Raw genomic sequence first — 25,637 nt, 5'->3', positions numbered from 1 at the left:
GTCTGCGGAAAGGGGCTGCTGGGAAGGTCCAGCGAGTCCATGGTCGTGGAGCCCAGCACCCAGGGGCCATCACCATAGCTCAGCTCCTCCATCCCTGTCTTCCCCCAGATCAAGAACGAGTCCTTCCTGGAGGACATTAACAACGTGCTGAACTCAGGTGACATTCCCAACCTCTACAACGTGGATGAGCAGGACCAGATTGTCAGCACCATGCGGCCCTACATCCAGGAGCAGGGACTGCAGCCCACCAAGGCCAACCTCATGGCTGCCTACACTGGGCGTGTGCGCAGCAACATCCACGTGGTGCTGTGCATGAGGTACCGGCGGCCGCTGCAGCCTCGCAGGGACGGTGGTTTGGGTGGGCAGCACTCGGCCGCCACAAGGGAAAGGGGCCCGGGCCTGGCCACCACGCTGCTGGGTCCAGGCTGCCACACCGCAGGGCTGTGAGATGACCCTGGGTCCTGGGTGGCGGCAGGGGGGGTTGTGAGTCAGTGTCTCAGGGCCTCGTTTGGACCCCCACCTCCCCAGCCCCATTGGCGAGGTCTTCCGAGCGCGCCTAAGGCAGTTCCCCTCCCTGGTCAACTGCTGTACCATCGACTGGTTTCATGAGTGGCCGGCAGAGGCCCTGGAGTCTGTGGCCACCATGTTCCTGAACGAGATCCCAGAGTTGGACGCCACCCCCAAAGTAATTGAAGGACTGGTAGGTGTCTTGGTGAGGAGCAAACCCTTGGGGGGGACTGTGTAGGTTCAGGCTTGGGGTCACCAAGGCCTGGGTAGAAGTCCCAGGCCCACCACTGATGGGAAGCCTTTGGGCAGACAGCTTTAAGCCTGTTTCCTCATCTGTATAATGCAAATGCTACAAGGTTGTCATGGTGATGTAGGAGGCTGGGCACACAGTCACTGTTTATCTTATTCCCTGAGGGCTCCACAGAAACTTTCTTCAGCGAGGCCCCTGATACTGGGACTTCCCTGGCGGTCCAGTGGTTAAGACTTCGCCTTCCAATGCAGGGGGTGCGGGTTCGATCCCTGGTTGGGGAGCTAAGATCCCACGTGCCTCTGGGGCCCAAAAACCAAAACATAAAACAGAAGCAATATTGTAACAAATTCAATAAGTACTTTTAAAAAAAGGTCCAGATCAAAACCAAAAAGAGCCTCCTGATACAACCCAGAGACCACAGATGGGGCGGGGGGAGGGGGTTAGATTTGTCTGGTCCAACCTGAGAGGGTGATGGTCACCTGGGGGCAAGAGATAGGGTGAGCCCATTTCTGCCCAGTTCTGCTGAGGCCTCGGGCCCTCTCTTCCCCCACCTTAGAGCTTTCCGAGAGAGGCAGGTCATAGGGGCTGTGATAAGGGCACTGGGCTAAGAGCTGGGATACGCCTCGGTCCAAGTTCAAAGTGAACTCTGCCCTTGACAACTGTGTGAACTTGAAAAAGCCCCTTGACTTCTCTGGGTCGTGGGATTTTTTGTCTGCGGAATAGGTGACCTTTACCTGGAGGTGGTGAGGATGACAGGAGAGAGTGAGTGTGAGGGGCATGAGGTCCCTGAACGTGGCTCCCTCCCCAGGACCAGGCTTCAGTGGCTTCAAGGGCACCCCGGTGCCCCATCTTTGCTGGGGGCTCTACAGCATCAGTGATCTCCTCCCTCACAGATTCAGGTTTGCGTGTACATCCACCAATCGGTGGCCAGGAAGTGTGTCGAGTACCTGGCCGAGTTGGCCCGCCACAACTATGTGACCCCCAAGAGCTACCTGGAGCTGCTCAATATTTTCTCCATCCTCATTGGGCAGAAGAAACAGGAGCTGAAAACCGCCAAGAACCGCATGAAGAGTGGCCTCGACAAGGTGGGCCGGGTTGGGGCCTGTGGGCAATGGCCAGCTGCCCGTGGTTCTGCCCATTCAGTCTCAGTCCTGAAGGCCCGGAAGGCCCAGCTTGGCCTTTTCAGTTGCCAGCCCACAGTGTTTAAATGGGTGGCTTCCTCCCTCACCAAAGAGCAAAAGCTGCTGGCCGAGGGTAAGGCCAAAGCAGGTCACCCCAAAGATTTTGGGGGACTGCTCCCTTCCTCTGGGATCCACTGGGCAACCTGGGGGCGCTGAAGCTGCCGGCCACAGCCTCTCACTCGTGAATGAGGGCAGCCCTGCAGGGACCTCTCCCCTGCCCCCTCCAGGCCTAGCGCGCTCTCTGGTCCCCGTCACACCTGATTTCCTCTCTGTGCCTCCACCCGCCAGCTGCTGCGCACTTCGGAGGACGTGTCCAAGATGCAGGAGGAGCTGGAGATTATGCGCCCCCTGCTGGAGGAGGCTGCCAAGGACACCACGCTCACCATGGAGCAGATCAAGGTTGGAGGTGCTCCTGGGCCCCCTCCCTGACAGCTGACCACGTCTGAGGATGCTCCGTGTCCGCATGCAACCACAAGATCCCTAGCTGCCCAGCGTCACAGGTTGCTTAGCTTCTCGGTGCCCAGCTCTCTCATTCAGTCATGTATTCCTTCAACAAATGCTTGCTCAGAGCCTGTGCCATGCTGAGCGCTGCACTGGGCAGGGGATATGGTGACGAGCAGGACAGATAAATCCAAAGCTGGTAATCACAACACGGCCTGAGCAGCAGGGCAGCCACAGGCAGCAGTGCAGAGTCTGCCTGAGTCTCCCTCTGAGCTCTTCTGAGTCTACACAAGGGCCCACCTTTGAGGGCTGGTCCTCAAAGCAGCCTCTGCAGATTTGCATATTCATGATGGCAGCTTTCTGGCAGAAACAGTCGTGTCCTGCTCTACAAAGGCAGTGGCCTGAAACATTTTCCAGCAGGTGGAAAGAAAGTGACTTGTGGGAGGGGAGCGCCTTTCTCTGTTCTGCATGGAGGTGCCCTGTGGGTTTAGGGGGTCCTGCCCATGGGGCAGTACTGCTCAAGCACGTAAAGCCCTGAGCCCCATGCCAGGCCCACGATGAGCACTCAGGATTGGAAGGGGCTCCTAGCACTCCCAGATCTCCACGGGCTGTCACAGCCGAGAGGGTCCTTGGAGAATGGGGCATCCCACCCCTCATTTCCTTCCACCTGGTGAGACTGAGACACAGAGAGGAGAAAGGGGAGGTGGCACACCTGTCCCTGACACTGGCCACCACTGGGCCCTCCCTACCTCTGGTCCTTAGGTGGACACAACCATTGCTGAGGAGACCCGGAATTCAGTGCAAGCAGAGGAGATCAAGGCCAATGAGAAGGCCAGGAAGGCACAAGCTATTGCTGACGATGCCCAGAAGGATCTGGATGAGGCTCTGCCCGCCCTGGATGCAGCCCTGGCCAGTCTGCGCAACCTCAACAAGAATGATGTAACGGAGGTGGGTGGCTAGGCACCTCCCAGGTTTCTCTTAGCATCCCTCCCTGGTGCCCTCTTGGGTCCTGGCCCCCAGGCCCTTCCTCTACAGATCCCTTGAGGGTCATGTGTTGAGAGATGAGGGCAGAACTCGGGCTTAAACCCAGCTGCCTACCCTTACCTCCTTGTATCAGCTCCCAGGGCCCCGGGCAGCTGCATGAGGAGGGCTTTGGGCCCTGAGAAGTGAGCGGCCAGGCCTGGGTACATGGGGGTGCAGTGGTTGCCATAAGCTAAGGCAGACTTCAGGGGACCCCCGGGCGTGCCCTTTGTCTGTAGTGGTAGGGACTTGGCTGGTGGGGCCCACCTGTCTGGCGGCTGTCCCTGCCTGTGGGTACCCACTCCGTGCTGGACCTCCCCGTTCGCTGCTCTTGGCCGGGCCCACAGGTGCGTGCCATGCAGCGGCCGCCCCCAGGAGTGAAGCTGGTCATAGAAGCTGTGTGCATCATGAAGGGCATCAAGCCCAAGAAGGTCCCTGGAGAGAAGCCTGGCGCCAAGGTGGATGACTACTGGGAGCCAGGCAAGGGGCTGCTGCAGGACCCTGGCCGCTTCCTGGAGAGCCTCTTAAAGTTTGACAAGGTGAGCATGCCAGGCACCTGGCCAGCTGCGAGTGAGTGAGGGAGGGAGGGCAGGACCCAGCAGGGCAGAGAAGCAGGGAGAGGAACCAGTCCCTTCTCCCCTCAGCGCTAGAGCCTCCATCCTGTCTCCCTCTGCCAGCAACACACACAGCCCTGTGGGCACAGAGCTGATGGGACCAGATTCTGGCCCAGAGGAGCTCTCCAGCTGGTGGGGGCAACAGACAGACCCACCAACAGATGGGTATTGAGGAAATCAGGACCTGGGAAGCCTCCATGCCCATAAGACATCACCCACAGTCACTCCAAGCCTCCACAGGTTCTCTCTCCTGCCCTTTTCTCCCCGCAACCCCCATGGTACTGGCCAAGACCTTCCCTGGCTGCTCAACCATCGCCTCTCTCTTAGCTCTAGTACCTGAGATTTGGAACCTGTCTGTCTCTGGATTTCTCTGTCTTCCTGTCTATCTGGGGCTCTCTGGAACACATGGACATGTGTTCTCATGGGGCTGCTTATGGTTAGGTCAGCCTAGAGCCCCCAGCCCTCTTGACAGGCCCCTTTCCAGCCCAGAAATTAGTCCCACACAGGCCACCCACCACCACCAGGTGTCAGTGTTGGAGCCCTAGGCACATCCCAGGGAGGGTAGAGACAACGGCCCGTCTCAGTGACAGCTGGGCTCCGTATGGGCTTTCCCATGCCTCTTATTGAGCCCAAATCAGGAGGCTCACGGCCAGCACTCAGGCTCCCCTGGCCCCACGCTCTGACCTCTGGGAGCTCATGAACAATACGGATTCCTGGGCTCATGCTGCACTACAAGGCTGGATTCTCCCAGCGCAGGACAAGCGCTCCGAGGGTATGGTGAGCTCTCGGGGTGGGGATTATTACACTTGAACGTGAGCCTGATTGGGCATCAGAACCACTCACTTGTCTCCACATCGGTCAGGACGCAGCCCTTGTCTCTAAATGGGTCTTAAATGGGGCCTGTGTATCATTAGATCTTTTTTCTTTTTTAATAATTATTAACATTTATTTTGGCTGTGCTGGGTCTTAGTTGTGTCACACGGGATTTTCATTGCAGCATGTGTGATCTTTAGTTGCAGTGTGTGGACTTTTTAGTTGCGGCATGCGAACTCTCAGTTGTGGCATGCGAACTCTCAGGTGTGGCATGCGTACTCTCAGGTGTGGCATGCATGCGGGAACTAGTTCCCTGACCAGGGATCTAACCCCGGCCCCCTGCATTGGGAGCATGGAGCCTTAAGCACTGCACCACCAGGGTTAAGATCTTGAGGCTGTGTCATTTCTGGAGGAAGAAAAATCTCTGATCGTATTATTTGAAATCCTGGAACACAGAAGTTCCTCTTCTGGGCAGCCTTTGTGGGTCGTGTTTATTCCCCAGGGAGGACACCTGTACTGAGGCCTGCATGGGGCATAGAGGCAGGAGCAGGGTGTTCCTCAGCCCTGCAGAGCCTTCTCTATCCTCCCTGGGAAGCAGCCCCCTGAGCCCATGGTTCCTATCCCCAGGACAACATTGGGGAGGCAGTGATCAAAGCCATCCAGCCATACATCGACAATGAAGAGTTCCAGCCGGCCGCCATCGCCAAGGTGTCCAAGGCCTGCACCTCCATCTGCCAGTGGGTGCGCGCCATGCACAAGTACCACTTCGTGGCCAAGGCTGTGGAGCCCAAGCGGGTGAGGGCTGGGTAGACCTGGGGGGCAGGGGAGGCAGCGTGGGCTCCTCCGGGCACCAGCCAAGCTGGCCCTGCGCCCTCTGCCTGCAGCAAGCCCTGCGGGAGGCCCAGGATGACCTGGAAGTGACACAGAGGATCCTGGAGGAGGCGAAGCAGCGCCTACACGAGGTGGAGGATGGCATTGCCACAATGCAGGCCAAGTACCGAGAATGCATCGCCAAGAAGGAGGAGCTGGAGCTGAAGTGTGAGCAGTGCGAGCAGCGGCTGGGCCGGGCCGACAAGGTGCGCACGCCGCTCTGGGGAGGGCCTGGGTTGGGGGGGCGGGGGTCCCAGGGTGGCTGTCCACACACCCCCCCACCGGCCACCTCGTGGACTGCACCAGGCAGGGACACGCAGGCCCCCGGCCCAGCCTCCCAGAGCCCACCCCCTGGGCTGTCCCTGCAGCTCATCAACGGGCTGTCAGACGAGAGGGTGCGCTGGCAGGAGACAGTGGAGAACCTGGAACACATGCTCGACAACATCTTCGGGGACGTGCTGGTGGCTGCCGGCTTTGTGGCCTACCTGGGCCCCTTCACGGTAAGGAGCCCCCGGCCCCGCCTTGAGGCCTCACCTCCGCAAGGGGTGGCCTGAGGGTGGCTCTGCTCTCACCCATTCAACAAGCACTTATCAGGTGCCCTGTCTGAGCTAGATGCTGTTCCAGGCAGTGGGGACAAGACAGCTCACAAAACAGCCAGAAAACCCACCCTGGCGGGGCCGGCCTTCCAGAGGGGAGTGTGAGCTCCCACTTCCGTGCTTGCTGTGTGCCTCTCATTCAGTCCTCACAGCTGCCCTGAGGGTGGGCATCGTTGCTGTTACCCTGGTTTCACAGATAAGGGGCTGAGGATGTTCCCCAAAGTGGGGCTAGAGCTCAGGCCTCCGTCTTCATGTCTGAGCTCTGACCTCTGTGCACAACTGCCAAGCGCTGGGATGCAGGGGGACATGGGAGGGCATTGCGGCTGTCTCGGTGGGATGGCCCTGAGTCTGGCATCTCCCCAGGGCCAGTACCGCACGGTGCTCTACGACAGCTGGGTCAAGCAGCTCACGACCCACCATGTCCCACACACCTCCGAGCCCACGCTAATTGGGACGCTGGGGAACCCTGTGAAGATCCGCTCATGGCAGGTGCCCATCCGGGGGGACTGGAGCAACCGGGTTGGGCCTGCAGTGTGGCTGGGGCTGGGCCAGGAGTCTCCCATCTCTCTCCCACCCTCTTTCCTGGGTCTGCTTAGAGATGCCTCTCCTGAACCCGCCTGGGGCCAGTCAGAGGCTGGCGAGTAGGAGAGGAGGAAGCTGAGTGGAGTGGCACAGATGCTGGCTAACTGCGGGCAGAGAGGTCAAGGGGTGCTTATGAGAAACGGGGTGGGGTGGGAGAGCAGTGTCCAGAGTGAGGGTTAAGAGGTCGTGTCCAAACTAGACCCTGGCGGACAGGCAGAGTTGGTGTGAGGAGAGAACCAAGAGGCTGTGGGCAGAGGCTGAGCATGCCCACGGGCCAGGAGGGCCGACGGGCTCCCCTGGCTCTGTGAAGATGGTCTGACGAAGCCAGGACTCAATAGGCAAGAGGAACAAGAGGCCAGCGAAGGAGGGTGTGTCAGGAGCCAGCCAAAAGGACGGAGACAAGTCCTGGGGGCTGAAACCTGTGCACTGCCCTCCACCCTCAAGAGGGTGCAGTGAGGAGAAGGGAGACACAGCCAAAGCACAAGGTTGGGAGTAGCTTATGTCCCAGCTGAGCCTGTGGTGTGAGACCCCCGACCTAGCCTGGTCCCCCACAGATCGCTGGCCTCCCCAACGACACACTGTCCGTGGAGAACGGGGTCATCAACCAGTTCTCCCAGCGCTGGACCCACTTCATTGACCCTCAGAGCCAGGCCAACAAATGGATCAAGAACATGGTGAGCCCACCTGCCGGGTGCCGCCACCCCACCAGCGGGGCTTAGCAGGTGCAGGGGGAGTGGCTGAGCCTCAGGCTGGCTCTGAGACCCTGTGGCCCCCACCCACCCCCCCGTGCCCACAGGAGAAGGACAGTGGGCTGGATGTGTTCAAGCTGAGTGACCGCGACTTCCTGCGCAGCATGGAGAATGCCATCCGCTTTGGGAAGCCCTGCCTTCTAGAGAACGTGGGCGAGGAGCTGGATCCCGCCCTGGAGCCCGTGCTGCTCAAGCAGGTGGGCCTGCAGCGCTGGGGGTGGGGGTGGCCTGGCGGCCCAGACAGGCGCGAGGGCAGCCCCCTTCCCCTGCCTCCCCGGTGAAGCCCAAGCCACAGCGCTTGCCCATCCCACCTGCCACAGACATACAAGCAGCAGGGGAACACGGTGCTGAAGCTGGGAGACACGGTGATCCCCTACCACGAGGACTTTAGGATGTACATCACCACTAAGCTGCCCAACCCACACTACACGCCCGAGATCTCCACCAAGCTCACCCTCATCAACTTCACCCTGTCGCCCAGGTAAGCCCTCGGTCCCCAGGCCCCCCGAGCATCAGTTCTGCCTCCGTCTGCCTGGCTGCCCCCTGCCACGCACCCACCCCAGCGGAGACTCAGTAGGTTTCCCCCTCAGAGGCTGCTCCAGCTTCCTCCCAGGCACTCTGCATTTCAGGTCTTTCTAGCCCCTCCACCAACTCCCTTTACTTGCCATCATTTCCACCTAAGAAACTCCACCCCTCCAGCTCATCCTGATCCCTGGGCAGGAGCCTCTCCCTCAGCCTCCCTGGCCAGCATTAGCCCCACCTTGTCCGTCTGTCCAGATACCCTTTCCCCACAGCCCTTGCTGAGCCCTTGAGCACTCACCCCCAGAGCTGTCCTGGAGCCCTGTGGGGGACATACTCTGGCTTCCTGCACCCAAGCCCTGTTTCCTGCCCTTGCTGCCCTAAGCACAGGCACTATGGCTTTTGCTGGCCACCCACATAGAGTGCTAAGGCCTTCACGCCATTGGCCACTATGAACCTCTCCACAGACCAAGGGGTGAAAACACCCTTAAGTCCTATCCCTCCCCATCACCCACAGCCCCCTCCTGCTGAGAGGGAGTTTTTCAGAGACCTCAGCTGCTTACATGCTGAACTGCCCGGCCCCTTTGAAGCCAGGCTCTGCCTTAGCCCTGCAGCCTGAGACAGAGGCCAGGTCTCCCAGGCTGACACCAACAGGGATGCTGGGCTCTTTGGAGCCCCAGGAGCACAGGTAGATAGGTGAGCAGGCTCAAGGCTGGCCCTCCAGGGCCCACCAGGTGTCATAGACATAACGTCCCCTCCCCTGGCAGCGGCCTCAAGGACCAGCTGCTGGGCCAGGTAGTGGCCGAGGAGCGGCCTGACCTGGAGGAAGCCAAGAACCAGCTGATTGTCAGTAATGCCAAGATGCGCCAGGAACTGAAGGACATTGAAGACCAGATCCTGTACCGGCTCAGCTCCTCCGAGGGCAACCCCGTGGATGACATGGAGCTCATCAAGGTGCTGGAGGCGTCCAAGATGAAGGCTGCTGAGATCCAGGTCAGCAACCGCCTGCCCACCCCTGCCTGTCTCTCCCCACCTGCCCTGGGCCTGCCCCCGTCCCCACCCACCTCTGCCTCGTGCCAACCTATCTGAGCCTGACCAGCACCCCCCGCCCCCGGTACTGTTCCCCCAGGCCAAGGTCAGGATTGCAGAGCAGACGGAGAAGGATATTGACCTCACGCGAATGGAGTACATTCCCGTGGCCGTCCGCACCCAGATCCTCTTCTTCTGTGTGTCCGACCTGGCCAACGTGGACCCCATGTACCAGTACTCCCTCGAGTGGTTTCTCAACATCTTCCTCTCAGGCATCGCCAACTCAGAGAGGGCAGGTAGCTCTGGCACAGATGCACATGTTGACACAAACACCAGGCTCTACCCTGGCACAGATGTGACACATCTGGATGCATTTCCACAGCAGGCACACACACGTCAACTTACACCCATGTTCACTTGTACACACCCTCATCAGACTCACACTATGTAAGCACACGTACCCCTCCTACCCTCCTTGGAGCCAGTGCCCAAGGGGGTGCCCAGACTGCCCGTGTGGCTGCTGGGGAGATGGGCTGGGCTGGGCCGGGCCCTGCGGATCTTGCTTCCCTTCCTCTCCGCACACCGCCGTCACCCCTCTGCCCCACAGACAACCTGAAGAAGCGCATTGCCAACATCAATCGCTACCTGACTTACAACCTGTACAGCAACGTCTGCCGCAGCCTCTTCGAGAAGCACAAGCTGATGTTTGCCTTCCTGCTGTGCGCCCGCATCATGATGGACCAGGGCAAGGTCGACCAGGTGCGTGATGGAGGGGCCGGCCCAGGACAGACGGCCTGAGGAGTTGCCCTGTTGCCGGGCCAGGAAAACAGGGTGGAAGAAGAGGGAGGGCCAAGCACGAGGGCACAGCAAGAGCAGCTGGGCAGAGGCCTCAGGAACACAGTTCCTTGCTCAAAAACAGCCAGGAGGCCCTGGGTTAACCGTGGCCCAGCAGGTCCCCTGCACAGGTGTTCTCAGAGCCTCGAGAGTGCTGGTGAGCAGAGACAGTCCTGAGCCTCCCAGCTCAGCGTCTCATGAGCCCCAGGTATTTTGTGGTGCGTTGGAAAGCACTGAGAGTGACAGCCACCAATGCGTGAGCCTTCACTGTGTGCCGGGTGCTGGTCTCACAACTGTCCTCTGACCTACACCCACGAAACCCCTAGAAAGCAGAGTTCTGATTCTTCCTGCATTCCAAGTGAGGAAACCTCAGAGAGGTCAAATCCTTTGCCGAAGGTTACACAGCCAGGGAAAGAGAAAGAGGTGACACTAACCCATACCTGTCCAACCCCCGCCCCCTCCACCCCCCCCACCCCCCCCCCGCAAAGGGAACTCCATTTCTCTGGCTGAGGATGGTAGGGGAGGCACTGCTGGGTGGGGCGCTTGCTGGAGGCAGGCCTCAGGGCCTGGGCACTAGCCTGCCCTGTCTCTTCTCAGAGCGAGTGGCGCTACCTCCTGTCCGGGGGCTCCGTCCCACTCATGAGTGAGAACCCTGCCCCAGAATGGCTGTCAGACCGGGCCTGGCGAGACATCCTGGCACTCTCCAACCTGCCAGCCTTCTCCTCCTTCGCTGTTGACTTTGTGAAGCATCTGTCAGAATTCCGGGCCATCTTTGACAGCCCTGAGCCCCACCGGTGAGCTGGGACTCAGGGCACAGCAGGGTGGGCACATCCAGGGGGCGGGACTCAGGAACAGGTCTGCCCTGGAGCCTTCTCTGAGGGGCCACCCAGGGTTGCCCTGCAGCTGTGACTACATGTCTCCCGTGCCCCCAGCCATGTACCCCTGGATGCCCCATTCTCCCCTGCTGTCCAGCAAGCAGGGACCCTGTGGCCAGTGCCCTCCCACAGGTCGGCCTCAGGGGGACATGGGCAATGTTGCAGGGAGCCCCTGCCTGGCATCTGGGAGCAGTACCTGGACCAGTTCCAGAAGCTGCTGGTCCTCCGCTGCCTACGTGGGGACAAGGTTACCAATGCCATGCAGGACTTTGTGGCCACCAACCTGGAGCCACGCTTCATTGAGCCCCAGGCAAGTGCTGTCAGCCGGCGCCTGGGCTAACCCCCACCCTGGGCCCCAGGGTCCTGGCTGCACCTGGACAGACCACTTTGCAGCCTTGGTCAGGCCAGGACCCCTAGCCACCCCAAAAGGCTTTGGGAGGTTCCAAGTCCCACTAGGAAGCCCTTCTGGGATCACTCTGGGGGCCCCAGGACCCCCCCCCCCCCCGCCATCATCCAGGTCGCCTGCCCCTGAAGAGAAGCTCTAGGTGGCCCCAGCATCTCTCCCTGCCCTGCAGACAGCCAACCTGTCGGTGGTGTTCAAAGATTCCAACTCCACCACGCCCCTCATCTTTGTGCTGTCGCCTGGCACTGACCCCGCTGCTGACCTCTACAAGTTTGCTGAAGAAATGAAGTTCTCCAAGAAGCTCTCTGCCATCTCCCTGGGCCAGGGCCAGGTAAGGGCAGGGGGGTGGGGGAGGAGGGGGCTGGTGGGCTGGGCCATCTGGTCCCCCACCACTCAGCACTCCTGCCCCCACAGGGCCCTCGGGCAGAAGCCATGATGTGCAGCTCCATAGAGAGGGGCAAGTGGGTCTTCTTTCAGAACTGCCACCTGGCACCGAGCTGGATGCCAGTCCTGGAGCGCCTCATGGAGCACATCAACCCCGACAAGGTACACCACGGGAGTCAACACGTCCATCCGGGACTGGTGAGGCTAAATGAGGTCATCCCACAGGGCACTCAGCCCAGCCCACCCCAGGCACACAGTGGGCACTCAGCAAGTGACATATGTAACACACATCAACTAGGTTAATCTTCCCAATGCCTCCCTTCAAGTTACTGCTACCAGTGACTTGCCCAAGGTCACCCAGCACAGATGGGGGACCCGGGGACTTGTCAAAGCCCATGTTCTTTACCAGTGGTCCTTGGAGCCTGGCCCGGCCCAACCCAGGGGTGTGGAGTCAGGCTGAGGGTGGCCCGGGGTCCTTGGGTAGGAGGGAGCCTGGTGTCGGGGCAGCCACCAGGTACGGGTCTCAATGCTCACATGGAGCATGGCCACCAGGTGCACCGGGACTTCCGCCTGTGGCTCACCAGCCTGCCCAGCAACAAGTTCCCAGTGTCCATCCTACAGAAAGGCTCCAAAATGACCATTGAGCCGCCACGCGGGGTCAAGGCCAACCTGCTCAAGTCTTACAGCAGCCTCAGCGATGACTTCCTCAACTCCTGTCACAAGGTGAGACACACTTGGCACGTGCCCCCTCAACCTGCCCCATCTCCATCCCCACCCCTCATGTCCCTCCTCCCCGCCTCCACCTCTGGCAGGTGATGGAGTTCAAGTCCCTGCTGCTGTCTCTGTGTTTGTTCCATGGGAATGCCCTGGAGCGTCGTAAGTTTGGGCCCCTGGGCTTCAACATCCCCTATGAGTTCACGGACGGGGACCTGCGCATCTGTATCAGCCAGCTCAAGATGTTCCTAGACGAGTATGACCACGTCCCCTACAAGGTGGGCTGGGGATGGGCTGGGGATGGGGAGCTGGGTGCCTGTGGGGGCCTGACCCACCCGCCCTGTAGGTCCTCAAGTACACGGCAGGGGAGATCAATTACGGGGGCCGCGTCACTGACGACTGGGACCGCCGCTGCATCATGAACATCCTGGAGGACTTCTACAGCCCCACCGTGCTCCTCCCTGAGCACAGCTACAGCGCCTCGGGTGTCTACCACCAGATCCAACCCACCTACGACCTCAACGTGAGCACACACCCAGGCCGTGCCTGAGGTGGCGCTCTGCCAGGCCGGGGTCCTGGGATGCTGTGAACACCTGGGTGCTGGGAGTCGTGGCCCCTACCGGCCAGAAGCTCCTTTTCGTTGATTGACCCATCCCACAGATAGCCCTGAAGCTCAGGCTCTGTGGGGAGAGGCCAACTCCTATCTCTCAGCTCCTGCCTGAGAGTAATTACTCTGTGAGGCAGAGGGGCAGCTCCTCTGAGGCTGCCAGGCGAGGCGGAGAGGCAGTAACCAGCCCAGACCACACAGTCAGGGAGGGGTCCCTGAGGAAATGATGCTGCAGCTAAGATGTGTGAGGAGCAGGCAGGGGCTGGGTGGAGCACCCCAGAGTGTGTGTCAGCAGTGTAAAGGGCCTGCGGCAGGAGAGGCTATGACAGGTTTGAGCAGCTGAATGAAGAAGCAGGGAGCTAGGGAGTGGGGAGAAGGAGGCTAGGAGGGAGCAGAGGCCATGGAGTCCCAAAGGTAAGAGGAAGATGCATAAAGGTTGCAACCAGGGGTGATGAGTAGGGGATGTGCTCAATTGGAGGGCCGCTCCGCAGGCTGGAGGTAGAGCAGGGCAGGGGCTTCAGTCGTGGCTCTCCTACCCTCCAGGGCTACCTCTCCTACATCAAGAGCCTTCCACTCAACGACATGCCTGAGATCTTTGGCCTGCATGACAACGCCAATATCACCTTCGCCCAGAATGAGACCTACACCCTGCTTGGCACCATCGTCCAGCTGCAACCCAAATCATCTTCTGCAGGCGGCCAGAGCCGGGAGGAGGTCAGTAGCAGCAGGGGAAGGAGCCCAATGGGTGGGCAGGACCAGTCTCCTACCCAACATCCTGCCTGCTCCCCTGTGGGAAGGCACTCTGTGCATGTAGACTCCTACAGGGTTAATGGGGGCCAGCTCTGACCCTCAGTGTCCCTTTGCCCCCACAGATAGTGGAGGACGTGGCCCAGGACATTCTGCTCAAGTTGCCCGAGCCCATCAACTTGCAGTGGGTGATGACCAAGTACCCTGTGCTGTATGAAGAGTCAATGAACACGGTGCTAGTACAGGAGGTCATTCGGTAATCCCCCACTACCCCCAGCCCTGAGTCAGTGGGCCATTGGGCTATAGAGAAATGACAGCAAAAGCTACGCCAAGTGCTATAAACCCTCCTCTAACTCAGCCACATTTTTATCATTCCCATTTTACAGATAAGTAAACCAAGGCCCAAAAAAGGTTAAGTGACTTGTCTAAGGTCACACGTTTACTAACAGCCAGAGCTGGAATTGGGACTCAGGCCACCCGAACCCACTCTATGCTCTTAGCCCCTATGTTCTTCCATTGTTTTTCTGCCTATGGCCTACAACTGGGGAGTGTGGATATGGCCACACAGCCCTGGACTACTGCCTTCTTCCTTGCCACTGGCTCCACAGGTACAACCGGCTGCTGCAAGTGATCTCACAGACGCTGAGAGACCTGCTTAAAGCACTCAAGGGGCTGGTGGTGATGTCCTCGCAGCTGGAGCTGATGGCTACCAGCCTGTACAACAACACTGTGCCCGAGCTCTGGAATGCCAAGGCCTACCCCTCGCTCAAGCCACTGTCCTCATGGGTCATGGACCTGCTACAGCGCCTGGACTTCCTGCAGACCTGGACCTCCGAGGGCATCCCAGCCGTCTTCTGGATTAGTGGCTTTTTCTTCCCCCAGGCTTTCCTGACAGGCACCCTGCAAAACTATGCCCGCAAGTCTGTCACCTCTATCGATACCATCTCCTTCGATTTCAAGGTCTGGACTCAGCCAGGGCCAGGTCAGGTGACAGGCTGAGGTGTGGCCCAGGCAGGAGGAGTACTGAGGCCACAGCTGGCTGGGAGAATCAGGGGACCCCCGAGCGGGGGTTAGAGGACAGGGAGAGTTAGGACAAAAGAGATCATAAGCCCCAGGGAAATCCCTAGGGGCAGGGTGCAGCCTGTAGGCTACCAGCTGAAACAGCAGGTGCTGGGGCAGGCAGGCAGAGCCCTCAGGAGGGAGTTTATGCCTCCTGACCCAAATCCTAACCCAGATTCTGGGTGTTTATATGTGACGAGGCATCTGTGTGCCCACCACAGGTGATGCGCCAGTCAGTGTCGGAACTCAAGACAAGGCCCAAAGAGGGGTGCTTCATCCACGGACTCTTCCTGGAAGGTGCCCGATGGGACCCTCTGGACTTCCAGCTGGCTGAATCTCGGCCCAAGGAGCTATACACAGAGATGGCCGTTATCTGGCTCTTGCCGACGCCCAACCGCAAGGTTCAGGACCAGGACTTCTACCTGTGCCCCATCTACAAGACGCTGACCCGTGCTGGTATGGGGCCCAGGGTGGGAAGCCCACACCACAGGTGGGGGCCTAGGGTTGGGCCAGTTAGGCTGACCCAGGTTAGCTGAACAGGATGGCCGACAGAGGTCAGTCAGCACTCCTGAGACTGACTACGCTGGGACAGAGCTGGGCCAGCAGCAGGCAGGGTGATGCCCAGGGGCTGGGCTTAGTCTGTGGGGAGTGGCCCCTGAGCTCACCCTCCTCTTGCCTCCCTCAGCAGACCCACCTTGGGTCCTGGGAGCCCCAGCCTGCCAATGGAAGTTCCCCGAGGGGGTAACTGGGGCCTGGAGAGGTGGGGTGGGCCTGGACTGGGTCCAGCAGGGAATGAGCAAGGGTGTCAGCTCTCCCATTCCCATCCTCTATCGTCAGTGCAGTAACCCAGGGCAGGCCTGAGGCTTGGCCACACTCCCCAGGCAGACTTCCTCTTGGGTCAGGTCCCCTTCCTTGTCCCAAGCTCTGTCTGCCAAGACCACTGCCTTTCTTTATACCCTGTTCCTGCCCTAGCTGAAGCAGACAACTTAGCCTTCCCCCTTCTTGCCTGCTCCAGGAACACTATCAACCACAGGCCACTCTACAAACTACGTCACTGCTGTGGAGATTCCCACCGACCAGCCCCAGCGACACTGGATAAAGCGTGGTGTGGCCCTCATCTGTGCCCTGGACTACTAGACCCAGACAGAAGGGCTGGGGCCATTAAAGTTGCATTTCCTAAGCAGTCTAGCCGAGTCTCAGCTGCTTACACCAGGCCCCCTCTGCAGGCCCCACTTGCCAGGGAAACGGTGGGGGTGAGAGGCTGCAGTGGCCTCAAGAGAGAATGTGGTTAGCAGGCGGGAGAATGGCAGAGGTGGCAGCTTTGACCTGCAACAAGGGAAGAGAGGTAAGCCTTGCCAGGTCCCAAGGCCCCTCCAGAGACAGCGTACCAGGCAGGACTAGAGGCAGAGCTGCCACCTCCACTGAGCCCCAACATCTCTCCAGGCTGCAAAGCCATCAGATCTGGTGAAAGCCATGGCTCTCTCCTCCCAGAGTACACCTTGCACACAACTTCTTGGGTTCCACAGCCCACCCGAAGCCCCTCCTCAGTTCAAGCCCTAAATCCCAGGCCTAGGCTCCCAAGACCCACTGCCCCAGAAGGCTGAATGCCTGAGAACGCACTCCCCTTACCTCTCAGGTCACACACGGGGCCCTGGGCACAGGAGGTCTGGTTAGGTCCTCACTGCCACTGCAGCCCTAGCCTACAAACCTCAGGCCAGCAAGCACAGGAAGGCTCATTTTCTAGGAGAGTTTTATTCATTCATTAATCCAATATTTACAGGGGCCAGAGGGGTTGGGCTATGCTTAGTGCAGGCAGGCAGCTGCCGTGCCTGCCAGCTGCCCCCCACCCCGGTCACTATGTACACATAAGGGGCCTGCTTGGATCACCTTCAAAGCCACATGGCAGAGGCCATGGGGCTGTTTGGGGCCTGAGCTCCAGAGGCAGTGCTGGGCCCATGAGCCCTTGGCATCAGGTCCTCTGGGAATATGGGGGCTCCAACTGGTTGTCTTGGTCCTGCTGTCCCCCACCCTGAGTGCCCTGCAGAAGCTGAGAAAGCTGGCATGGCAGGGAGAGCTGAGTGGTGCCAGCTTCCTGCAAGCAGCCCTGTCTGCTGTCTCTAAGAAGAGGGAGACATGGTAATACTGAGGGGCTGGGCACAGGCTCCTATGAGCCCAGGAGCCCAAGGCAGGCCCCTTGCCAGGGCCACAACACTGAAGACAGAGAGCCCAGGGCCTGGCCACAGAGAGTAGTCTTGACGAGCCTGGCTGGAGCTAGGCCACCAAACAGCACAAACACTTCTCTCTGCTCAGGCCATGGGACCCCACCAGGCTGCTCATCCCACCCCTGCTGGAACACCCCACTCCCAGTCTAGTCCAACAGCCAGGTCCCTGAGTTTGGAGCTCTCCTGGGAGGAATGAAGAGCAGACCTGGCTTCCTCACAACAGGGACAACTGGGGCCAGAGCAGCAGGGCCCAATGCCCACCTGGCCCCCAGCTGTGACCTTTCAGGAGCGACCTCAGCCCTCCAGGACGACAGCTGTCAGGAGAGAACTCAGAGTCAGGAAGCTGACTACGTCAACACAGTGGTGGCAAGATGGGTTAGAGCCCAGAAAAATAGACGTCTCTGTAGGTAAAATATATATTCTGCTGCCCAGGCAGAAAGGCCAGGTCCTGCTGCTCCACAGCCGGCTGTGGAGGAAGCTGCAGCAGCTCGCTGTGCCCCACCTCTGGCTGCTGCTTCCAGAGCACGACGGGGCCAACCTGCCCAGGCACAGTGCAGAGAATCCCGGCCTGGCTCCCATTCCCAGGATCTGGGCTCTCTGACTGGAACTATTCAGTAATACTGGGGAGAGGGGGCGTGGGGCAAGGGAGGGCCCTGGTGAGGGCCACGCGGCAAGAGTGAGTGGCAGGCTCAGGGCCAGCAGTCCTCACTGGCGCTTGGCCTTGTAGGGCCGCGAGCGTTTCCGCCGGTCAGGCTTCCGCTGCTTGTGGAGCCGGCCGATGCTGACCCCCTGGCGCCGCCGCACCGAGATGTTCTGCTCCACCAGGTTGGCCAGCATGCCTGCAGAGAGGCGCGGGTCCCTGAGTGGGTGGCTGGAAGCCCAGCAGCCACTCGCTCAACTGGTCAAGGCCTCAGGTCAGGAGCTGAGGCTCTCTCGGCCCTCCCAGAGACCAGTTTTCTCAAGCCCTGGCAGGGGCCTGAAGGAAGGGGCCTCAGGGCCAGGGCTCTGAGCAGGGCCTGCCGGGTTAATTTAAGGTGCAGCAACAAGACCCTCACCTTCCTGAGCCAGCATGGAGATGAAGGTGCAGATGAACTCATCGTAGTTGTGGGTCCTTCTCTGGTCATCAATCTGTGGGAGAGAAGGATGAAGACATGAAGATGCTGCAGCCATCTCCCCAGAGCAGCCACCAGCTGACCCCAGCAGGTCGCACCTCTGGGAAGACAGGCAGGCAGAGGATCAGGCAGCTGGAGAGAGGGCCCACCTTGAACTTTTTCCTCTTCTCCACCTCTTCCTTGAGGCAGGCCTCATAGTTTGCAATCTCAGCCTCCACACACTTCAGCAGTGCCAGCAGCTCCTGCCAAAACCCAGCAATTGCACCCATGAAGGGGGGGCTGGCCAGCGCCCAAACCCCACTACCAGCAGGCAGCTAGAGGCAAGGACGAGCAGCCACAGTCCCCAGATCTTATCAAGGCCCCTGCTGCTACCCCACCCAGACAGGCTTCCCGGCACCTCGCTTCAGCCACCACCCTTCACGTGAAAATTCCAACCAGCAACCCAGCACCAGGGCAGGTGCCCTAGGCCCTTCCCGTGTCAGGATTAGCAGAGAAAGCTGCAGAGGGGCTCACCTTGGGTGAGTACTTCTCCCCACTCAAGGGCTCACTAGGCCTGACCAGCCCAGGCTTCTCTCTGCCATCTACGGCCTCCAACACCTCCTTCTCCTCTGGGCTGCCAGACCCTTGGCTGCCTTGACTCGGTCTGATGGAAGGTGAGGAACCCTTCCCACTCTCTGGGAAGAGAAGGCATGACAAGACCCATCAGAGTGCAGGACATGTGGTGATCACTTGGCCACCTCCCTCCTCAGTATGCCACCGAGAGGCTAATGAGCCAGCCCCAGGCCCACCTGTCAGCGCCAGGGGACTCAGCACACCGTCCTCAGCCAGGTGCAGCAGGCCTGTGCTAATGACAGGACCCAGGTCTCGTACGGCACGATTGTAGCGTATGCAGTCAACACGCAGCAGGCTGTCGTCCTCTCCAAAAAGCACCTTGGATATGTGAGAGGTGACGGGGCTAGAGGGCCGCGTGGGGTTGGCCGAACGGATAGGCGAGCGCAGTGGTGAATTGAAAGCACTGCCAATCTCAGAGGCTGTGTCCGTGCTCTCATTGCTGGGGGTGGGTGAGGGCTGTGAGTGTGTGGGCACTGCCACAGCTGGACTCCCGGCCCCACTGCTCGTCTTGATGGACAGAGGAATCGAGAGGTCTTTCTGGGACTCTTTGAGCTTCTCAGCCAAGACGTTGATGGTGTTGGGCTGCAGCACCGACAGCTGCCCGTCCCCAGAGCCACTCAACGGCCCTGGTTTTCCTGGTCCCTTTCGCTTATACCTGTGGGGCCAAGGAGAGGTAAGCCAAGGGAGTGGGCCAGGTGACCACATCCAGCAATGCCCAGAATGACCTGAACACACTTGGCCTCCAGGGACTGACCCTGAAGCTCCAGCAGCCTGACCTGGCCATGCCAAGCGCCAAAAGCTGCAGCCAGGTGTCCTCAAAGGACACCTCCTCTATTCCAGCTGCCTCACTTCTGGCCTTTTGCCAATGCTGTATCTTCCAGCAAAGACACCCCCCACCCCATCTCTCAAGGCCTAGACAAAAGGCCACCTCCCAATAGGACATGCCTTGATGTCTGGTTAAATGCGCACAGCCCTCCCCCAAGCCCTCCAAAAACTTGGGACCTGGAGTCAGCCCCTTCACGTCCGCCTCCCCCACGCCCCACACTCAGCAGGCGTTCAGTGTTATCTGCTGAAGGGCATTCTCTGGGCTGGAAGATTCAAGATAGGATCGGCAGCACTCAGCCTGCAGCCCGACAGAGCTGGGGCTGACCTGATGGCGGAGCTGGTGTTCTGCACATCATCCTCCTCATCATCCTCGTAGTCGTCCTCATCATCTGAGTACTGCTGGGGCGGGCGGACTGGAACTCGGCTGCGGCCCACACCTGCTGCCAGGTCTTCCTCCTCCTGGGGCAGAGACCCAGGGCAGCCATGAGCAGGGGCTGGCCAACCCAGGCCGGATACAGCACCCACAGCCAGAAAGCCAACGTGGCTCTCCAGGTTGAGTCCACTGAATCCCTCCAGGTGCTCCAGAGCCCACCCACACTACCTGCTTACACAGGGCTTCTAAGAGAAACAGAGTGCCTGAAACACCTGCATTTATTTTGCCAGTAGAACCCAACCCCGTGCCCTAAACATTTAGCCCCACAACTGTGAGACTGAATTTAAAGTCAGAGGAGATCTGTCTGCCTCCCTAAACCCCTGCCACTGTGGGGGCTTTTGAGTGTTAGAGGAACCTGGTTGCCTAGGCCCAAGACAGAGGTCAAACACCAATGACACCGGAGGAAAGTGCCTGTTGCAGCTTCTCCAAAGACTCCTGGAGGGACTCCTGCCCGCTTACCTGCATGGGGGACTTGGCATAGTTGTGATTGTCCAGGAAGGCTGGCAGCCTCTGGACAATAGGAGTGGGGGTGGGGGGGACCCCATTGATGCTGCTCCCTGGAGGCTTCGCCACCAGCTTGGGTTTGCTGGGAGGGCTGTGGGTCGGGGCTTGTGGGCACGAAGAAGCCACCTCCTCCACACCATCTGTGAGGGCGAGGGCACAGGCAGGACTTTCAGCCAGACCCTCAAGAAAAGCTGTCCTCAGCCCACTGTCTCCCCAATCCTGGGACACAGCACTGTTCCCCTTTCCTTCCCAGAGAAGAACAGCAGAGACAGTTTGTTGAGAGTCAACAAGCTCTAAGTCATGAGGCCACAGTGAGACAGGAAAAGGTCAAGATGAAGAAAAGGAGGCAGAAAGAAAAAAGCTTTTAAAGATAAGCAGAAAGGGAATATACATTAGAGAGAAGGCTTGGGGGCCTGTGGTAATGGCAGCCCTTTACAGGTGCCTTTCTTTATGGAGGGAATGCTCTTCCTCCATGTTCCAAAGGGCCTCTGAACCACTGCTCAAGTCCCTCCATAGAAAAAGACTTGGGGACTTCCCTGATGGTCCAGGGACATGGGTTCGATCCCTGGTAGGGCAACTAAGCCCGTGCTGCAACTACTGAGCCTATGCGCCACAACTAGAGAAGCCTGTGAGCTGCAAAGTTCCCGCAGGCCGCAACGAAGATCCCAAGTGTGCAACTAAAACCCGACACTGCCAAAAATAAAATAAATATAAAAAAAAAAAGAAAAAGACTTGCTCTGCTTGGGCCTCCAACATCAAGCTATGAGGGGGTGGTTCTGAGGCCCATGAGAGACTCCAATACCTGTGTGGGTGCCCTCAGAGGCCGTTGGGGCCCTGCTTGTTTCCAGTGCCAGAGGGGACTTGCTGCTGGCTGGTTTGGACTCTTCAGGCAACTGTGACTCTTGAGATTTGTGGGTCTGAATCAGCTCTGGCTGCGTTACCCTAATCAGCTGAAATCAAAATCCAAGATGCAGAGGAGTGAAGGCAGACCCTAGCTTCTACCTTGGACAGCTAAGGGCCTTGGCTCTACTCACTCATTTAAAGGGAAATAAAACAGTTAAACCTCCTTTCAGAGGCTATTCTCCTCCCCACCACCTTTCCCACAAAGGGAGCAAAGGAAAGGAGTGGTTAACTGAAGCCCAGATCCACAACGAAGGGTAATTTGGGAGTCAGAGACAGATGCCCCAGTAGAGGGAAGGAGCGGGTGGCTGGGCTGGGCAGGGACCGGGCAGGAGGGATACCCACCTGCTGCAGGGCCTCCAGTACTGTCTGACGGTTCACCTTCAGCACGTGCAGCCTGGCCTCGTACTTGATCCTGCGGTCGGGCACCACCGCCATCAGGTTGAAGCGGATGTCATGGTAGGGCTCCCTGCAGTCACAGCCGTGGCCGTGAGAGCAGCTCTCGCCCCGGCCCCGCCATCAGGTTGAGGCAGATATCCTGGCAGGGCTCCCTGAAGTCACACCTGCAGCCACAGGTACAGGCCCCACCCCAACAGGCAGGCAGCAGCACCTGAGCTGGCGCCTTCAACAAACCGTGTGAGGGGCCTGTCAGGAAGTGAGCCAGCACACCTGGGCCACCCAGGCTCCACCAAGGCCTGCCCCTCCCAGCCTATCCTGGAGCAGGCCACACACAGCCTGGGTGGGAAACAGGGCAAGCAGTTAGGGGCCCAAGATCTAATCCTGATCTTGCCAGATTCATCATGTGGCCTTGCACAAGCCATCTGGCCTCTCTCTGCCTTGGTTCCCTCTTCTGTGTCCCTCCCAATGGGGGCACAGCTCCAGAGGGTAGGGCAGGCACAGGGCCCTTACCCTGCAGTGGCGAGGCCGATACGCTCCATGATGACCCGCCGGGCCTTGTCTGTCCACTCCTCATCCTCCCCCCAGGGCCCTGGGGAAACCAAGATGAGAAGTCAGCAGGTAGGAAGCCCTGAGCTCAGGCAGGGCAGTAGTGGGAAGGAGGATGGAGAGCAGTTGAGCCAGAGAGTCAGGGGCTAGTTGGACAATGCAGTGCGGGGTGCCATCCAGCCAGAACCACGTCCTCAACACCCCTACCCCCCCCACCCCACCCCCGACACTGGGTCCCAAGCACCTGAGGACCCTGAGCCCCAGCTCCCTAGGAGGTAAGCAGAGAAACCCAATAGGCCCCCAACTCAGAGTGCCTACCATGGTCAATGGGGTAGACCTTCAGCCCATCCAGCTCAAAAAGCCGCCCTGTGATAGGCACATAGCTGACAAAGTGGAATGCCTCCATGGTCCGCACAGCACTAAGGCCATTCTGCTTCTCGGGAAGGTGGCGTGGCTCAGGCCTGGGGAAGGTCACAGTCAGTGCCCAGAAGGGGACAACCCCCTTCCTTGCCCCCACCCCCATCAGTTCCCACAGCTCCCACACACCTGGCATGGCTATTATGTGCCTTGGCCAACTCTGGAGCATTGCCAATCGCATATCCTTTGCTCTAGAGGGAAGAAAATAAGGCCACATCAGAGCAACCTCTCAGCTGGGTCTCAGGTGGACAACAGAGATCAGGAGAGCAGGCCTGGAGGCATTCCAGGAACTTGAAGAAGCACAGGCAGACTCTCCTGAAGGCCTAGTGGGGGCAGAAGAGAGCTCTGGAGCCTCCAAAAGATGGGCTCTACTGGCCTTGCACGGTAACTGGTGGACACTGGAGAACAACATGGCCTGATAAAGTCCTACAAAGGTGTCACTTAAGGAATGTTCCTTCCTTCCCCAGGTCTGTCTCAGTAATTGGTGGACATTAGAGAACAACATGGGCTGATAAAGTCCTACTAAGGTGTCACTTAAGGAATGTTCCTTCCTTCGCCAGGTGTGTCTCCTTTCCTGACAATTAGGCCTTAAAAAAATTGCCTTACACAATTAACTTACAGGTCAAATATAATGTAAATATCATTTGAAGAACCCTCACAGTGCCAAATGCCGTGTGGTGGCACTACCAGTGGCAGGTCTGGTGGTCAGATCTGCTTAGCCAGCTGTGAGCCAGGATTAAGGCACTGCAGCCTACCTCAGGGCTGAAGCCTTTGGTGAAGTCCTTCATGCGACTCAGGGTAGGCCCCAGGTCCACACTGCTGCAGTTCAGGAGCACGCTCAGCAGGGCATGAGTGGCACAAGAGTTGGGGATCAGCTGTGAAACAAAGAACAGTCACCCACACACAGCATGTCTCACCCCAACCCCATTCTCATCGGGAATGGGGACCTAGAGAGGGACAGTCATATCTGGACAATACGCATCAGCTCCCCTCATCTTTACCCAACATTTGTTCATTCAACTAAGTATCCATCAGTGTCTGGGGACATGGAGAATGAACTCAGATATCGCCCTGCTCTAAAGAGACTCCCTTTTTTTAATGAATAAGAGCTCAGTTCCTTCTGCCAAGGGATTTCTGTAACTACCACCTGTGGTATCTGCCTATCTCCTCCTCCTGCCTTGCCCCGCTTCCACTTTCCAAGCAAAGAAAATGGCAGCATCCCACCCTCCAGAAAGAACACAGAGCCCAGCAGACCTGGTGGGCAAAGAACATGTTATTCACAATATCATCATCAATCACAGACGTATCATCCACCAAGGTAGAGACCTTGCGACGGGATCGGCGCTCTTCGATCCATTTGAACAGGAAGATGAATCCATACACGGGGCTGGGAAAAGTAAGGGACAGGGCTAGACCAGTCAAGTGGAGGGAGGCAATCCGCATTCCCTTTCCTCTCCCCTATTCCTCTGCACTGCGCTACCACTCGGGTGCCCTTCCTGTGATCCCACCTCTCCCTTGGCTTCTTCCCAACACTGTCCAAAGCTGCCCTGAGCCCTCACACCCCAGAAGCCCGCTGCAGGCAAGAGTCAAGCATCAGCCTCTGGCTGTGGTGCTCCGGGAGTCCGCCCAGTGTCCTTAAGTCTATGGTTCTGGGATAAGAAAAGAAAAGCTGGAACCGATGGCTCAGGACCGGGTAGGAACAGAAGGTAAGCGAGAACAATAAACGTAATGAAGAATGTAAACACTAATTCTCACTTGTGAAGCCCAGGGCCTGGGTCCCAGTGCAGTCAGGGAAGTAAATGAACACCCATATCAGTCCCATCTTCCCTGGGAAATAAAAGCAGACTTCTCTGTTCACTCACTGCAGCAGTTCCTCCACACCTCTATTCTGTAGGACCACCAAGACAAGACCCTGACCTTGGTCATCCTGGAGAGTCCTTGTCAGATGCCACAAACCAACCAATCAATATGAGACCCCTGTGTGGGGATTAAAACCCCTGGCACGTCGGCACATTAAGGGAGTCATTAATAAATTATAGCTGCACAAAAGGCACTGTGTGACCTGAGTCGAGAGAAGGGGGTTTCCGGCTGGAAGCCACAAAAGGCAGCTGATTTTAATCCAAGAGATAGTTAGAATTTGTATCAGGGGGAAGAGGCTACCACATAAAGGGAAGTGCTGAGGGAAAACTGGGAGAAACAAAAACACAGCACCAGCTTCACCAGGAGAGCACCCAAAGAGGAGGGATGCTTCCCTACATGAGATTTTACAATTTGGGGCTTCTGATACTCCCTTGAGGAGTACTCTCTCCCGGGTCCCTCCTTAGCCCTCGGGGTGTAAGAGATGGCCCCGGCGTCAAGCCACTCACCCCTGGCATTTGCTCTGAAGGTCATAGATCTCCTCCACCTGCACCCCTTTGACACCTGCGATCAGGGAAGGAAAGAAGTCGGGAAGGGCAGCCCCTGGCTGTGGAGCGATGGCCCAGGAGTGGGCCCCCACAGCCTGATCCCGGCGGGTAGGAGAGGTTCTTACCGAAATCTTCCACCAGGAGGGTGAAGAGGCCTGGGTGGGGCGACAAGAGGAGCGGGTGGTGGTCAGAAAGGCGCGTCTCAGACCCACCCGGCCTCCCCAGCTCCCGGCCTGCCCGGTCCCCTCCTCACCAGGGTCGCTCTCCAGCTCCAGCCAGCCCTTATTCATCTTCCCGCGGGGCGGCCCCTCAGCGCCATGTCCAGGCCCTCGCGACCCACCGCCGCCCCCCGCCGGGAGCCCCCGCCGCCCCCGGGGCCCCCTTGCCCCACACACAGACAACGGGCCCCGACGCGTCACCCGCCCGCGCCGGCGGCACTACGTCACCTGTGCGCGACGGCCGCCGCCC

At 58.9% G+C, this 25,637-nt stretch overlaps 2 protein-coding genes across 7 annotated transcripts in view; one reads left to right on the top strand and one right to left on the bottom strand.

The window, feature by feature from the left end:
• Positions 1-15,949, top strand: part of DNAH1 (dynein axonemal heavy chain 1) — a 75,065-nt gene extending 59,116 nt beyond the window's left edge. Inside the window, exons 50-77 of the mRNA XM_057706130.1 lie at positions 109-317; positions 529-700; positions 1,651-1,842; positions 2,227-2,337; positions 3,142-3,327; positions 3,747-3,938; positions 5,454-5,621; positions 5,711-5,902; positions 6,065-6,196; positions 6,656-6,781; positions 7,429-7,548; positions 7,671-7,820; positions 7,944-8,104; positions 8,910-9,135; positions 9,272-9,467; positions 9,779-9,930; positions 10,603-10,799; positions 11,046-11,190; positions 11,456-11,614; positions 11,698-11,829; positions 12,220-12,390; positions 12,480-12,659; positions 12,728-12,904; positions 13,532-13,702; positions 13,861-13,991; positions 14,344-14,695; positions 15,016-15,250; positions 15,810-15,949. Coding sequence (XP_057562113.1) covers positions 109-317; positions 529-700; positions 1,651-1,842; positions 2,227-2,337; positions 3,142-3,327; positions 3,747-3,938; positions 5,454-5,621; positions 5,711-5,902; positions 6,065-6,196; positions 6,656-6,781; positions 7,429-7,548; positions 7,671-7,820; positions 7,944-8,104; positions 8,910-9,135; positions 9,272-9,467; positions 9,779-9,930; positions 10,603-10,799; positions 11,046-11,190; positions 11,456-11,614; positions 11,698-11,829; positions 12,220-12,390; positions 12,480-12,659; positions 12,728-12,904; positions 13,532-13,702; positions 13,861-13,991; positions 14,344-14,695; positions 15,016-15,250; positions 15,810-15,931 — 4,857 coding nt within the window. The 3' untranslated portion in view covers positions 15,932-15,949. The remainder of the gene's footprint in view (positions 1-108; positions 318-528; positions 701-1,650; positions 1,843-2,226; positions 2,338-3,141; positions 3,328-3,746; positions 3,939-5,453; positions 5,622-5,710; positions 5,903-6,064; positions 6,197-6,655; positions 6,782-7,428; positions 7,549-7,670; positions 7,821-7,943; positions 8,105-8,909; positions 9,136-9,271; positions 9,468-9,778; positions 9,931-10,602; positions 10,800-11,045; positions 11,191-11,455; positions 11,615-11,697; positions 11,830-12,219; positions 12,391-12,479; positions 12,660-12,727; positions 12,905-13,531; positions 13,703-13,860; positions 13,992-14,343; positions 14,696-15,015; positions 15,251-15,809) is intronic.
• A 1,469-nt stretch (positions 15,950-17,418) lies between these two features.
• BAP1 (BRCA1 associated protein 1) lies at positions 17,419-25,599 on the bottom strand. Of its 6 annotated transcripts, none has more exons than XM_057706511.1 (17): positions 25,423-25,599; positions 25,295-25,324; positions 25,131-25,185; positions 24,019-24,151; positions 23,520-23,639; positions 22,894-22,955; positions 22,666-22,808; positions 22,312-22,390; positions 21,748-21,871; positions 21,305-21,452; positions 20,458-20,642; positions 19,891-20,024; positions 18,917-19,395; positions 18,642-18,802; positions 18,227-18,370; positions 18,072-18,144; positions 17,419-17,855 (listed from the first exon to the last, which is right to left on the bottom strand). In XM_057706511.1, exons 1-17 carry the CDS (start codon positions 25,457-25,459, stop codon positions 17,722-17,724), a joined length of 2,241 nt encoding a protein of 746 aa, XP_057562494.1. In that variant the 5' UTR covers positions 25,460-25,599; the 3' UTR covers positions 17,419-17,721. The 6 variants fall into 6 exon arrangements, with proteins under 6 accessions (XP_057562494.1, XP_057562495.1, XP_057562496.1 ...); XM_057706512.1 differs by having other exon boundaries at positions 18,278-18,370; XM_057706513.1 differs by having other exon boundaries at positions 21,748-21,817.
• Positions 25,600-25,637: the final 38 nt, after the last annotated feature.

The sequence above is a fragment of the Hippopotamus amphibius genome, chromosome 13, assembly GCF_030028045.1.
Source record: "Hippopotamus amphibius kiboko isolate mHipAmp2 chromosome 13, mHipAmp2.hap2, whole genome shotgun sequence".
NCBI lineage: Eukaryota > Metazoa > Chordata > Mammalia > Artiodactyla > Hippopotamidae > Hippopotamus > Hippopotamus amphibius.
The sequence above is the reverse complement of the archived record's forward strand: the minus strand, read 5'-3'. Positions and strand labels throughout refer to the sequence as shown.